We start from the raw sequence: 15,626 nt of genomic DNA on the forward strand, positions 1-15,626 counted from the left end.
ATAATTCGTTCCACCCATGACCCTCGATTTCCTTCAGCTATTTACGTCTTTAAAGGTAAGCGACCATTCTGTATAGTTTGCCTTACTCCTGAGATATATTTCTATTCATGAAGCCATTATTGACTCTTCTGCGTTGTACCAAACTTAAGTTACGGGCTCCGAAACGTGCGATTTTCGCGAATTTTTACTGCTGAGACAGGGGCCCCGAGTGGCCGAGTGGTCTAAAGCGCTCTCCGTTACGGATCACTGCCATCTCACCTCTGTCGGCGTGGGTTCGAGTCTCGGATTCGGCCAATGTGGATATGTGAGAAAGCTTGCCAGTAGTTTCTCGAGGGTCGGTGGTTCTTTCCGGGGATTTCCCGGTTTCTTCCTCCACCATTAATACTGGCCGTCATGTATAGCCTATCGCGTGCTGAAAAATGGCGTTAAACCCTACAACAACAACAACTGCTGAGACAAGTCCGAGCACATGTGATAATAAGTATAACCTTTTGAGTAATCATATTTCGGCGTTGACGTGTGTGCCACATAGTTTACCTATTTTGAAAATAGAGTCGCATGTATACGACGTATGTACAGTGAAGAAGACAATGTCTAATTCTTGCACGAAACAGGATTCCTAATGTTGAATCGAGTTAATGGTACGTAAAAAATTACGTATGCATCTACCACTGTTCTGTAATTCAAGAAGGAATGCATCGTAGAGTCGCAAACATGGTACATGTAGCTTTTCACCGTTTTTCACATGTGCATGCACTTGTCCCAAGATACAAAATTCGCGAAAATCGCACGTTTTGGAGCCCGTAACTTTAGTTTGGTACAACGCAGAAGAGTCAATGATGGCTTCATGAATAGAAAAATATCTCAGGAGTAAAGCAAACTTTACTGTATGGTCGCGTGCCTTTAAAGACGGAAATAGCTGAAGGAAATCGAGGGTCATGGGTGGAACGAAGTATTTGGAAGTTACGTACTTTCTTTCTTATATATTATGATAGAGAGGGTCCTATGTCAGAACGGGTCATGTACCCCCATCTAAGATATCTTTGTCACTCTGTGTGATTTTTTTTCCCTTCAGAATATTGTGTTTTTTTTCTCAACATTAAGCTCGCGTCGAGCACCTGTGTATCGAACCAGTGGAGCCTTCATGATCAAAAGATGACTTACCGGTTACTCGTAAGATAAAACGTAATTTGTGCAGCAATGGTTGAAAACACAGTGGCTATTTTTCAAAAAGAAGTTAAGTCGAGTGAAGAATGTGACAGTGAAGACACCTTTATGTTTTGCCATATATGTACAGAGGCTTAAAAAAAAACCTCCATGACCAAATGTGCAAAAAACAATAACTTTCAGAACAGTACACTGGCAAGGTAATGCTGGGTTGCCAGAACACAAACTGCTGATTGAAGGTCCACAACACCAGGCAGATGTGAATGCAGGTTTACAAAAACATTCTTCAAAATAAGACATAAAAGAGAAAGTGCTACTTAAGTGTGTACATTGTCTGAGTGTAAAAGACATTCCTGTTTTAAAATACAAATCTCTCCCTAATTTAATACATGACCTGACTGCTGAAGAAATTGATGCCATTGGCATCATGAAGAATTCCGCCGTTCAGTACGACTCAGCTACTACCTGTTCAGAGATACTGGAGAGCCTGTCAAACGTTGTTAAGGATAGTCTTATACGTGAGCTGCAAAATTCGTCATTTATGACAGCAATGGCAGATGAAAGCACTGACATGACACCATCAACAAGATTTTTAACAAATACAGAATGTTCAGCTGCGTCTGGCAAGGGAATTGCCTTATTGGCTTTAGTCACATTATTTAACTAATATTTATGTTGTGTATTTAAACAATATAATTTTTTTTTACAAACTACTGAAGACTGATCATCGACTTGAATAGGACTCGTAGGTTTGGATTCTGACTCGATGGTTATTGCCTTGATGAGCCGAATGACTTGCATGAAGCCATTTGTAGCTAAAAACACTGCTAACACCTCATATACCGCATATAAATGTCTATCACATATAAGTAATGTCTAACTACCGCATATAATATCAAAAACTACAGCATATAAGTACTGTCTAAATACCGTATATAAGTATTGTCTAACTACCGCGTATAATTATGGTCTAACTACTACGTATAAGTAATGTCTAACTACAGCATATAATATCGAAACTTCCGCAAAAAAGTACTAACTACCGCATATAAGTATTGTCTAATTAACGCATATACATGTAAATGTCTAAACTAACGCATATATGTCTTGCTACGAAACTATCGCATGCTATGGCAAAAACACTGCGTGTAACTACGCATCTACCATACAAAATAAATCAACTATAAGGCAAAATGAAGAAAGCACTTAATATAAAGACAAGAGCACATAATATATTAATGAAAGGCAATATCCTGGCGTTCCATACATAGCATGAAAGACACACACGTTATATAATATTACATTTCATTGATATACATGTGGCCAGAGTCAGAGTTGATCTATTCTCTACCACAATAAAGACAGCCTATGATTACGATGTTCATGTAGACTGACTATAATACCACTAAAGAACTGCCTACGATATTCGTGTTGATTTATTTGGTTACCACATGGAAACTGAAAGTGTAGCAAAGGTCAGCTATATCACTAATTTTTAGACAGTCTTGTTATCAGAAAAAAAGAAGTTACTTGCAACCTACAGGTTATACTATCAGAAAGTTTATTTTCTTCTTAAGAAAGAGAAGTTTTCAAAGGTCAAGAACATTACCTGGTTACCGAACACTCCTATCGACGTTGCCGTAGAAACCTCGTTGGCCCCGAACCACACTGCCGCCAGTTTAGGTGGAATTCCTAATATAAATATCTGCGCAATGGCACAAATGGTTTGCGAGAACATCAAAACACCAAATCTATCCCGGGCCACGCTTGCGCACTTGAGTCCAGCCCCTAAGGCATTTAAGAAGGCACCGCATATCACAGTTATCTTTAGCCCTTTTTTGTCTAAAAGCCACGAAGCTGGAAATATTAACGGAATGTACGCAAGCATATAAATCATCGAGAGCCAATCTATTGCTGTTTCCTGCTGGAACGAATCTCCGGGGAGACTTTCATTGTAGAATTTAACGATCACGTTGGCTATAATATTTAAATGTATCCATTGGTAGGCGTTACTGAAGGAGAAGGCAACAAAAAGCACCAGGATGAGCCATCGACGCTTGTAAACCTGCGGAATTTCCAGATAGACATCTGCTGTTTTTGAAGCCTCGGTTGGGGTCACTGGCGGCAAAAGTTTGTCCTCGCCACCTTCTGGTCTTGTTTCTGCCTTTTTGCTGAGTATTTCACCTGACATGATAACAAATGCAAACTTAAAGGTCTTTTTTTCAAAACGTGGCGCAGAACTTTGTATCAAATGTTAGTGTTGAAAATGAGACACGTGGCCAATGCAAGTTAGCATAGAATTATCAGCTTGAGACAGATTATGGGTTCAATGACAACTTGAACTTACCCAGTTTCGTATCACCATCGTCAGATAAAGGACGTACGGTACTAATTCAGTTCCCATAGTAAACCTATGCAAACACCATAATATTAAAAATTCAATAACTTAAAAATTTTAAGTGTTCATGATCAAACCTATATTTATCAGTACAGATGAAACCTGGGTGTCAACTTCTATGCTGAGGAAAGGATATGAGCCGCAGCATTTTCTGGACCTGCATATGCTTGAATCATGTGCTTTCAATTCCACAACAAAGAGTCAGGTGCTGATTTTAGTAATGAGTACTCCAAACTCAAGACTGTTAAAGGACTGAAATTCCATCAATAAAACAATGGCTCTAATTTTTTTTTTCACTTACAGCTAGGATAAGCTCTCAAAAGATTCTTTTTCCTAAAACATAACTTACATTATTAACCAATCCTGGTCAGCTAAACCCATATATACTCTATTTTACGTCCACCCATTTCCTGGCTGGTTCCCATTTTTCCATATCATTAGTACCGTGTGTCCTAAAGTAACAATGTGTCGCTGTGTTAAGCATGACAATTTCTGTTGTGTTGAGCATGACAATTTCTGAATTCATCTAAACTGCCTTTCGATAGATAAATTAATCAACAGACTTTTGGTCTACTAGAGATGATATCAAATGACCATTCAAAAATGTACTGGCATGTCTTACGTCGTAAATGATTCAGTCATCATGATTTGCGTTGACTCTGTGACATTCTTTGTAAGGTTTAAACTGGACAAACGAAATAACTATCAGTCTGAGTTCGACGAAAACGAGCCATTCTTGTCAGTGATAAAACTTAAGTTTTTCTCATCATGGTCAATCCAAGCAAGATCAGGTGTAATTTTTTAAATTTTTTTATTTTTTATTTTTTGTGTCCGATTATGCGAACGTTGGTCAATAGTCCATATTTGGATTTTTAATAAACAGACCTCAAGTCTGGATTTAAACTTTTTTTATTTTTTTACTTTAAAAATTCGAGTGATCTATCCCGAGTCATAATTTGTTTTGCTCTGGGAGATCAGTAGGTTCATAAACTTATTATTCATTATTGGTGATTAATCGTCCCCAAAATATTGGGTTTGCTTCTATTATATCGACTATGTCATTGATTATTATCAATCAGTTAGTGCTTTCTTGGACAAAAAAAAAAAGGAACATCTATATGCAACATGCAAACTTATGAATTTAGATAATAGCCGCCACAATTTCTAGAAACCACGAGAACGGCCAAAATTAAGAAATTTACAAGTGGTTTAGTAAATGTATTAACTTCATGCCCAGTGGTGGCGCGAGGGTTTGAGGCGCCAGGGGGAAATGTCTTTAATGACGCCCATTTTGCGAATTGTCCCTGTTACACTTTAGGTGAGGTGAAATAACATGAAAATTTCAGCTGCCAACAACAACAAAAATGCTTGCGACCGCGCTCCTCCACCCCTCGTGCTGCCACTCCTCAGGCCAGCTGAGTATTGCTGATTTCAAGCCATTTTAGAACTTAGAAGGAAGAAAGGCATGTGTATATATATTAAACCATTAAAACAAGTGTTTTGCCAGTCGATTCACAGGGACGTAATCTGGAAAAAAATTGATAGTTGCTATGACATTGTATCTTTGAACAATCGTATAGTGTATAATAATAAAATCTTACATATATGTTAAAGATTGTATCTTATAACAAGTTTATACTGTATTCTAATAAATTCCTACATAAATGTCAAAATTGTATCTTTTAAAAATTATAAAGTGTATAACAGTAAAATCCTATGTATATATGTCAAAACTATCTTTTGAAAATGTTATAGTGCATAATAATAAAATCATTATATATATATATATATATATATATATATATATATATATATATATATATATATATATATATATATATGGGAGGGGTGACGGAATGTCAGCATAATACTTGCTATATGCTGCCAATTGCTCACATGGTTTACATAACTGCTGTACTACTGTAAGAACGCAACCTATGCAAAACTATCCTACAAACTTTCCATCCTAATAAAAATTCTTTCAAAAGATAAAGGCAAACATATTAAGTCTGTGGTTCATAATCAAATTATCTAAGAAACTGTTGTCCACTACACGGCCCCGCCAAAGGTTCCTATCTGACCGACCAAACTTTCGTAACTTGGGTCTTATCTTGTGCCTTCTACTGCCTTATCTTTCCCAAATTTCTTATCAGTCTCGTGAGTGAGAAAAATGCACGCGGAAAGGTTGGAAATATCTGGTCCCGATGATATATCCCACAAACCAAATTTTATACAAAATGGATGGGAAATATTGTTCCTAGATCTGAAAAGGAGGCCCCGAGTGGCCAAGTGGTCTAAAGCGCTCTCCGTTACCGATCACTGCCATTTCACCTCTGTCTGCGTTGGTTCGAGTCTCGGATTCGGCAATGTGGGTATGTGAGAAAGGTTGCCAGTAGCTTCTCGTGGGTCGGTGGTTCTTTCCGGGGTTTTCCCGGGTTCTTCCTCCACCATTAATACTGGCCGCCATGTGTAGCCTATCGTGTGCTGAAAAATGGCGTTACACCCCACAACAACAAGATCTGAAAAGGCAACAAGCTCAGCCAATGAGAAGCAAGGCATCTCATTAATATGGACAGATCTCGAGTATTACAGAACCTGTCCACGACAATGATAAAATGCTTCACGACGGAGCAAAATCCGATCAGAATTCACGCTCCAGAATGGAACAAAGTCAGCCAGTCGAATACAAGACATCAGTACGTATCGATCTTGCTTTTAATCAAACTCCTCCAATATCCTCATGACATGAGACTACACAACAAATTCGATTAAAATCCGGCTTGAAATACAGTTCCTAGTTTGTGGAGAAGAATAATCAAATACAAGATCACATCATTAATATGCATAAATCTGATGCACACACAAACTCAAATATCTTGATGACAAAGGCATGTTTACCAACTTTTATTCAAATCCTATCAAAACTACAGTTTTGAAACTGATGATTAAAAAAAAACTGATGAAAGATCGCTTCATACAATATGCATACGTATCGCTTCTTAATAACAGCAGTCCATCAATCAGTCGGACGCTACAGTGTCCGCAAAAAAATTGAAGGAATTCAAGATAAGACCAGTTCTGCTGAGTGCTGAATCCACATCTAGCCACTGTGGCAGCCATACTTATTTTGAGCGGCACCATTTTCATTACGACAAACTGGATACTATCAGAAGACATTTGGAAAAAACCAAATCAATGTATGATCATCCATTTAAGATAAGTATGACCTGATTTTCAATACTTTCATTGTTCCAAACTGGTAATAATCTAGCCGAATGAGGGACACCATTTCCATTACGACGAACAAGATATCAGAGGAAATATTTTATTGAAAACCATATCTCGTTATGATCATGAATTCTTCTGAAATTGCGATTTTCAAGATGGCCGTTGTGGTGACCATAATGACTGTCTGGACGGTACCATTTTTATTTAGAACCAACTAAACAAACATAACAAGTCTTTTAGTTAAAACCCCGTTTTTATAACCATCCATTCAGGATAAGTAGCGAAAACAAGATTTTCAAACTGGCTATTGTTGCGGCTACGCTGAATATCTTTCCAATATCATCTTCATTTAGGACCAACTAAACCTTGAATTCGTGTAAAGTGGCATGGCAATCCTCCAATCAGTTTAGGAGGCTAAAATATCACAAACTTAAACTAATGGACAAACGGATGTCGGGCAACAGGCCATCGCATAAGTTCCTCTTTCACCAGTAGAGCTCAAAATCATCTACCATCTTGACGTAGCCTTTTACCAAGTTTCATTAAAATTGTGTCATAAACACAGTCTCTCAAGCGTTATGAACATCAGGCAGTCATGCAAGATTGCAAGACCATCTCATTAATATGCGCAGAATTCGTTCATAATAAATCGCATTCTACATCTTGATGATATGAGAGTTTTTCTATTTTTTGATACAAATACGATCAGAAAGAATCGCTAAAGCGTTGACAAGCTCAGTCAATCAGAAGCAGATGATCTAATTAGCATGCATTGATGCTGCTCGTATTTATCCAAGATATTAATGTTCTGGCCTATTTACCACGTCAATCACATGCAAATCAACTCATTAATATGCGTGTATCCTGCGTATGGTCGAACTTATGCGAGGTTTCGATTATATCAGCCTATATATGATGTTACATCAAAATTATAAAACAAATACGGCTTCCTCGCAGGTCAGCCAATCATATGTAAGATCACCTCATTAATATACATGAATTCACTCATACTGCAATTGTCCAAGATCTTCATCATACAAGCATATATTCCAAGTTTGATCAAGATCACCTTATCAATATGCGCGGACCTTGTGTGCCATTTGACAGAATTCACTAATATTAAGGAACTCGGTACCCTCATCCATCCACTTTGAGCACTTCAATATCAGCCAGTAAAACGAAATATACACAATTAAGCAGATGACCACTACTATTTTAAAGATTTATAATTTGTTTACCAAAACCGATATTTATACCTGCCCCACCCGACCTACGTTGCAATAGTGTTCTGAAGAAGAACAAAATCATTTCCATGGAAAATTCCACTGTCCCTTGAACTCAAAGGCAAGTGAAGATTGTGTTTACTAATTACAGTCATGAATAAAGTCAGGTAGGCAAATCTTTATCCACAACTCTCAATTACAATCATGAATAAAGTCAGGTAGGCAAATCTTTATCCACAACTCTCAATCACAATTATGATAAAAGTCAAAAACTATTTCCATAAACCTCAGTCAAGATCATGACAAAATCAAGTACACAATATAAATTAAATATACCCCACAATAAGAAATTTGAATTTTTAATTTGATTATTTAAGTAGGTCCGAGTAAAATTATGTTATTTCAGCACTGTATAGGCCCGAATACTTCATTTTATTTGCGTAAAATAAAATAAACATCCCTGCCTAGTTTGATGGAGGTCTCTTCCGTTTTGTCTGGCACGCACTGCGACCTTTCGTGTATTTTGTTCACACAGGTCTCTGAAATTTAATGGATTTCCTGTTCCTAATACTCCTGCCTCTTTAAACCAAACTGCCGGTTTATTGTTGTTGTTGTTGTTGTTGTAGGGTTTAACGCCATTTTTCAGCACACGATAGGCTATACCTGGCGGCCAGTATTATTGGTGGAGGAAGAGCCCGGGAAAACCCACGAGAAGCTACTGGCAAGCTTTCTCACATACCCACATTGGCCGAATCCGAAACTCGAACCCACGCAGACAGAGGTGAGATGGCAGTGATCCGTAACGGAGAGCGCTTTAGACCACTCGGCCACTCGGGGCACAAACTGCCAGTTTAAATTTGACCTTTGAGATCCAAAGTTGTTATGCTTCTTTAAAAAAAAAAAAAAAGCAGACAACGATTTTGATAATAGACCAACTAATTAAGTTCTGGTAGAGGTTTGGAAATTTCGCTCGAGCTGGATTGTTTTATTTTGTTTGTCCGTTGTCGGTTTTAATGTGACATTTAAAATTCAAAGTTGTTAAGCTTCTTAAAATCAGATAACTATTTTGATAAGCGACCGATAAATTAAGTTTTGGGAGAGGGCTTGCAATTCTCTCTCGTGCTGGACTACTTTGTCCGTTCTAATGGACACGAAGTTTTTAATTGATATTATTAAAAGTATGGGGGGAGCAGATTATAAACAAATTTTCGAGCCTAGGATGGGTTGGAATCGTTTTCACACATCGCCCTCTAGCTAAGAAGGAGATGAAGTCTTGCAAGGAAATAATTCTAAGAAGTGTTAAAAAAAAAAAAAAAAAAAAAAACTCGATGCAACTTTGTTCACAGCACACTGTAATTTTATTTGCTCTTTAAATAAATAAAAAAGTTGAGTAGTGAAGACTGCGATTAAGATACGCAACAAGTATGCTGGAGCGATGATAAATCGACGTGCTTTGATGCGCGCACTTGAACATGTTTGATTTTATCAAATTGCTAGTATTTAGAGTTGATTGTTCTCGTCATCTGTTGTTTCCTAGATAACATTATCCTTTAACTTCAGGATGCCGACAGGCTATTTATTTCCTAATCAGAGTCTTACATTTCATTCTCTGAGCAATCAATCCCATTCTCCCCACAGGGGCTCGTATCGTTGCTTACAACAGACCTTTCATACATGTACTATATAATAACTACAAAGGGAGGAGACTTGTCTCCTTGCTCGCGCGACCTATTTAAGAATAAACGCTGATATTTCAAGCTACGTTTTGCGTAGCTTAATAAATTTGGTACCGATATTTAGCTCAGGCATTCGACACTGTATCCCTATCAAAGGTTTGATTTAATGTCATACCTTTAAGGAATGCCGAATCATTTCCCAACGCTACCGCTGGAAATGGCCCTGATCGCATCGAATCAGGCTCGAACTTGATCAACAAACTCCTGAATAAAAACGTAACGTCAGTACGTCTCCAGTCACTGCAGAGTCATGAATGGACAGCCACTTTATTTAATGTTTCAAACATGTCATTGCTCTAACATGCGCTTATATTCAAGCCACTGTGACCTTCATTCCTCTGAATATCGTGTGCAACAGGTTCAGTTTCTACTTCTATGTGTTGTTTCTTGAATGTGCTCTAATTAAGATCGATTCACTTGATCATGTAATATACCAATGCGCGTGCAATGGTTTGACGGCGTTTTAAGGTACCTCAACAGTTGATGGTAATATGGTGCCGAGGAAAATATTTTTTGCCATTGCATCAATAACATTTACAACTGCAGTGATATTTTAATTGCGTATGTATGCCGCTGCAGTAATATTTTTGCTGATACAATAGTCCAGTAGTATAGTTTGATGGGTCAACGGTATGTGCACTAACAAAACTTATACAGGTGCACAAATATATGAATACTGTTGTAGTAACAATAAATTCTGTTGCAAAGGCATCAGTGATAAAAATGCGCTTACAGCGGTAAATTTTATCCTTGCAACTGCCGACATTACAGTTGCATCAACAACCACAAAAATTGGCGTTGCGATGATACTTAGATACAGTGGCAACGATAGCGGCAGTTTTCACTCTTTGCGTATATTATCTACCTATGACCCTTTTCGTACATATATATACACACAATCCTACACATTTTTATCGACTGGAAACTCGGAAGGATTACAGCCTCTTGTGTTCAGTCACTCTCAGATGGAGTCCAAACGTGTAGTAGTTGTTGTCGTGGGATTTAACGCCATTTTTCAGCACACGATAGGCTATACATGGCGGCCAGTATTAATGGTGGAGGAAGAACCCGGGAAAACCCTGGAAAGAACCACCGACCCACGAGAAGCTACCGGCAAGCTTTCTCACATACCCACACTGGCTGAATCCGAGACTCATACCGCCAAACATGTGTAACGTTTTACAATATTTTCTCACACTTAACTCCGAAGTCAAATTAGCTATACGACCGCAAATTATAAAACCATCAAAAAATGATTGTCAGAGCAGCTTATCAGACAATGTCTCACACAGAGTTATATAACCGTGTGGTATTTTTTTTATATGCAAATTGTCATGGTCCTGGTTTGCATTTTGCACTTTTCGGGCCTGTGAGCTTAGAAGAAATATGTTATTATGGAACACATTAGCCAGTTTATAGTGCATCTGAACTATAAATTCCAAATACAAACCGGTCAAAAAAATTAAACATGACTTGTGAATTGGGCCAAAGTAAAGTCAATTATAATCTGTTTAGACTTTATGTACGGAGTCGGAGTAGCTAAAATACCACGAGTACGGCACAGTAGGTAATGGGTAATCAAGGTTCTAAATTAAATAAATAACCTTTACGCTTCTACAACATTGCCACAAAAAATTATAAAGAGCAATAAAAGAAGGTGACGTTGAATTGGAAAATGGAATATGTACATCTAAGTTAGGCCTACGGCAAGGTGATGATACGCACTTGATTTGCTCTTACCTATTATTGAAGATAATCAATGTATATGTAAGTCAAAGACATACAAATTATACTCATGCTAGCCCTAAGACGTCTTATGGGATCGATCAATTAATTATGAGGGTGTTTGGCTGATGGGGGTTTTGTTCGAACTAAGATATATTTTTCCTTTACCTCAATATAAATTTGTCCAACTATCATAATGCAAACAATAGCTTTTTGTATCCTATAAATCAAAGCAATTATACATTTCCAAGCTGAGGGCTGAACAATTTAAACCACACAAATCTTCACCGCCACATTTACATTTAATGGTCGGTTCGGAAAGCCTATGAGCTTGTGAAAATGTCAGTTTGTTTACATTTTATCAGTAGAATCAGAGAGAAATGTGACACCACTGCCTCTTCCACTAAAAATTAGTAAACTATCATTCTACAAATATATAAAGACTATTACTGTACGCAAAAATTAACTACTCGTTCCAAAATTCTAACTGCTGATAAAAGCAGGGCTCTGCCTCTGATCTTCCAAAGTCGGTACCATAGACCTACGTGTATGACGGCATTTCTCACACTCGTACATTGAAATTGTAAATTAGTAAGTGGACAAAACAAATATCAACACTAATATGGTCTGTACGTGAAGAATTAAGATAGACAACAAATGTAAGTGTTTAAAAGAAATTAACAGCAGATTCAACGTGAAATAGTCTATTTCTGTCGTGAAATATTTAATAATATTAATGGAAATTATTCGTTACCGATGAGAGTGACAGACTTTATAGGTATCAAAACGTCAAAAGTAGCGATCGTGAACTGCAACCTTGTGAAGCGCGTACTTCATCACATGAAGCTCGCATTGTAAAATTTGTATAACGTTCACATCACGTTATACTATTTTTCACGTTACTCCCACTTTATATTACTTAAAAAATGAAAAGGATTCAATAACTTAGTTTCTCGTATTCATGAACAACAGCTGGTAATGAAGTTCAGATACACAATCTGTTATATAAGGATTAATCTATAACAATACAATAGTAAACATCTCCGCCGGTTACGTCTTGTATCTTTCGAATCAGCCATCCGTAACGCATGTTTTTGTTATCAATCTATTTGTCGGCATTTCAAAAGCTTGAGTTTATGACAAATCATTTTAAAGAACGAAAATAAAACGTTCCTTATTTTAAAGGAAAATGATGTAAATAAGTTTCAAATTACAAAATGAACATATTTATGCTCGTCGAACAGTGTCTAGAAGTATTCATTTTTTGGTCAATCGGCCTTTTCTTTCTTAGTTTGTAGGTACCATGGATGACCGAGTGATCTATCACTGATTCTACGGAGCTCGCCTTCACAGATTATAATCAAGCTACCTCTTTCCGCGTGGATTCCAGTCTCGACTCGACCAACGTGGTTATTTCAAAAGCGTGCCATTAGCTTCCCGTGGGTCAGTGGCGCTTCACGGGATTGTCACGGGTTCTTCCTCTACCACATATACTGGCGGCCATGTATATAGCCAGCCTATCATGAGCTGAAATATGTCGTTCAATCCATAACAAGAACAGCGTAACTTGTACTTGTTGTTGTTGTATGGTTTAACGCCATTTTTCAGCACACATGGCGGCCTGTATTAATGGTGGAGGAAGACAGCGGGGAAACCCCCAGAAAGAACCACCGACCCACGAGAAGCTACTGACAAGCTTTCTCACATACCCACATTGGCCGAATCCGAGACTCGAACCAACGCAGACAGAGGTGAGATGGCAGTGATCAGTAACGAAGAGCGCTTTAGACCACTCGGGGCCCGTTTGTACTTGTAATAACATGTATGTCGCAACTAGGCAATCGTATTGTCAGCACACCATGACTGCTCCAGGGTCAACTGCCTTCATTGCGAATGTTAAGATGTCTTCAATCACATTAATGAAACTTAGGATAAAATCTTAATCTACAATTATCCTTGACAAATAGAGTTTCCAGCTATTAATAAATTGATCTGTCTTTGCCAATTTACTGATAATCTAACAAAATGTGCATGTACTTACCCATGTTGCTGTAGATACTGTGCTGTTCCAAGCACTAGTTTAATTCAGCAATAACATCATCGGTAAAAGAAATAATTTATATTTGACTAAACTCTGAATCCAGCACATGAATCATGGTGAATGATGATAAAGGTCGACTACATGTACACACGTTCTAATGTATGTAGTGTAATGTTCTCCCTCAAACACGTGTACATAGCACACAGTACGAAGGTACATTTCGGTCGACAATCAATAAACGGAAACAGTTCGTATCAGTATCTTCTGAGCTACGGTTTCACAGTGGCTAAGGCTGTACAAGGAAAATTTGCGATTGTGTTGTACTCCGTTATGTTTTCGCATTACTTATAGTGGTTTCGTAAGGTCGCTATTTTATCTATGATTTTGTGTGGGGTTTGGTAGTTTGTAACGTCGCAGGCAGTAGACAACAATTCATGTGCAAATAATAACCTGAAATTTGAAGCGTGTGTGTGTGTGTGTGTGTGATTTGGATTTTTAACGCACTGTTTTTATTTCATTTAAAAGCATGCATTATGTATGCCTTCCAGTTCAGTATTTACGTTAGTTACTTTACACGTGACTATTTATAGAGTGTGTGTGCGATTCGGATTTTTAATGTAGCTTTAACAATATTTCAGTCATATCGCTACGATGTCTGCAATGTGGCAGTTTATAGTGATGTCTAGCACTGGGGCATCATGCCGCAGACATGTAGCATGATGTCCCACCCAGTCACATTATCCTGACACCAGCCCAACCAGTCCAAACACCAACCTCTTAATGCTGAGCGCCAAGCGAGGCAGCTGTTAGTACCATTTTTGTAAGTCTTTAGTATGACTCGGCCGGGGATCGAACCCACGACCTCCCGCATCCTAGGCGGACGCTCTAACCACTAGGCCAGCGGAGTGGTGTGAAATTTGAAGCGATACCAAACATCCGGAGTGGAAGTGTTACCATTAGGTATGGTTGGCTTAACCCCGTGTACGGTTGGTTTAAACCCAATTAAAGCATGTTTGATTTATCCTTAACCCCGTGTACGGTTGGTTTAAACCTAATTAAAGCATGTTTGATTTATCCTTCCCTTAAAACAATTTTCAGGGCCACATTTTGTGAGTTGTCATTATGTTTGATTTTCAGCAGTTTCAATAAATATTAACTGGTGTCATTCTTAATATCTGATTATATATTTGAATTTGCCATACAAATTCTCTCTTTGAATTTCTGCGGTGATTCTGAGTTATTTTATTCCATTAGATGAATAATTAAAACTCCTTTATGGTGGTACTATACAAGGAGTCCGTAATAACATAGACGGACCGAGCACATTTTTTTCTTGTAAAGGCCAGAGCCTACATTATTTTGTGTCAGAGTACAGTGAAGCTGTTCTTCTCGCTTGACTGCTTTTCGAAACGTATAAAAAAATAATCTTCACAGATCTGACGGGTCTTGAGACCTACAATGTGTGGGTGAAATTTGCCATTCAATTTATAATATGTGCGTAGAAATCGACGATAAAGCGAGTGTTTTTCAGGCGTATACTAACGTGTACAACTTTTAACTTCTATAAGGTTGTTATGCACGGTGCGTGATGTATTAAGGGATTGGTCATTCATACAACAACTTGCCAAAACTTAGCCTGAACACTTGTTTGAAGACCGAAATGAGACTAGTTTCTAGAGAAGTGTAAATCAGACTGAAAGCGTTTAGTTATTTCAGCTGTTCACTAATACCCGGCCGACCATCTACATTGATCAGCGTTAGTCATGGCGGGATTGGGTAAATTGATTTTTATTATTTGCTTTTCAAACTCTGTGTGCGAGAGGGATTTTCGTGAATCAATTTTCAAACAATATTTTGCATAGTCACTGCTAATAATTTTATTATTTAAAGATCAACAAGTGTTTTCTTTTACTGGTGTTTCATACATTATAACATTTAAAAGTAATATGGAAAGGGTTCAAGTCCAATACCCCATCTCTAACGAAATAATGATTAGAGTTTCTGTAAGGACCGCTCCGGTCGCCTAAGAGGTAAAAGCGTCCGACTAGGACGCATGAGGTCGTGGGTTCTATCTCTGGTCGAGTCATACCAACGACTTACAAAAATTA

General features: G+C 37.9%; 1 protein-coding gene across 1 annotated transcript in view; it reads right to left on the reverse strand.

Moving 5' to 3' along the window:
* The window catches only part of LOC149796490 (choline/ethanolamine transporter flvcr2b-like), a 52,809-nt gene extending 39,051 nt beyond the window's left edge, over window positions 1-13,758 (reverse strand). The window contains exons 1-2 of the mRNA XM_089961204.1: window positions 13,519-13,758; window positions 2,777-3,351 (exon numbers count right to left, since the gene is read on the reverse strand). Coding sequence (XP_089817330.1) covers window positions 2,777-3,351; window positions 13,519-13,522 — 579 coding nt within the window. The 5' untranslated portion in view covers window positions 13,523-13,758. The remainder of the gene's footprint in view (window positions 1-2,776; window positions 3,352-13,518) is intronic.
* Between the last annotated feature and the right edge of the window lie 1,868 nt (window positions 13,759-15,626).

The sequence above is a fragment of the Sinohyriopsis cumingii genome, chromosome 6 (genome assembly GCF_028554795.1).
Source record: "Sinohyriopsis cumingii isolate HCF-2022 chromosome 6, ASM2855479v2, whole genome shotgun sequence".
NCBI lineage: Eukaryota > Metazoa > Mollusca > Bivalvia > Unionida > Unionidae > Sinohyriopsis > Sinohyriopsis cumingii.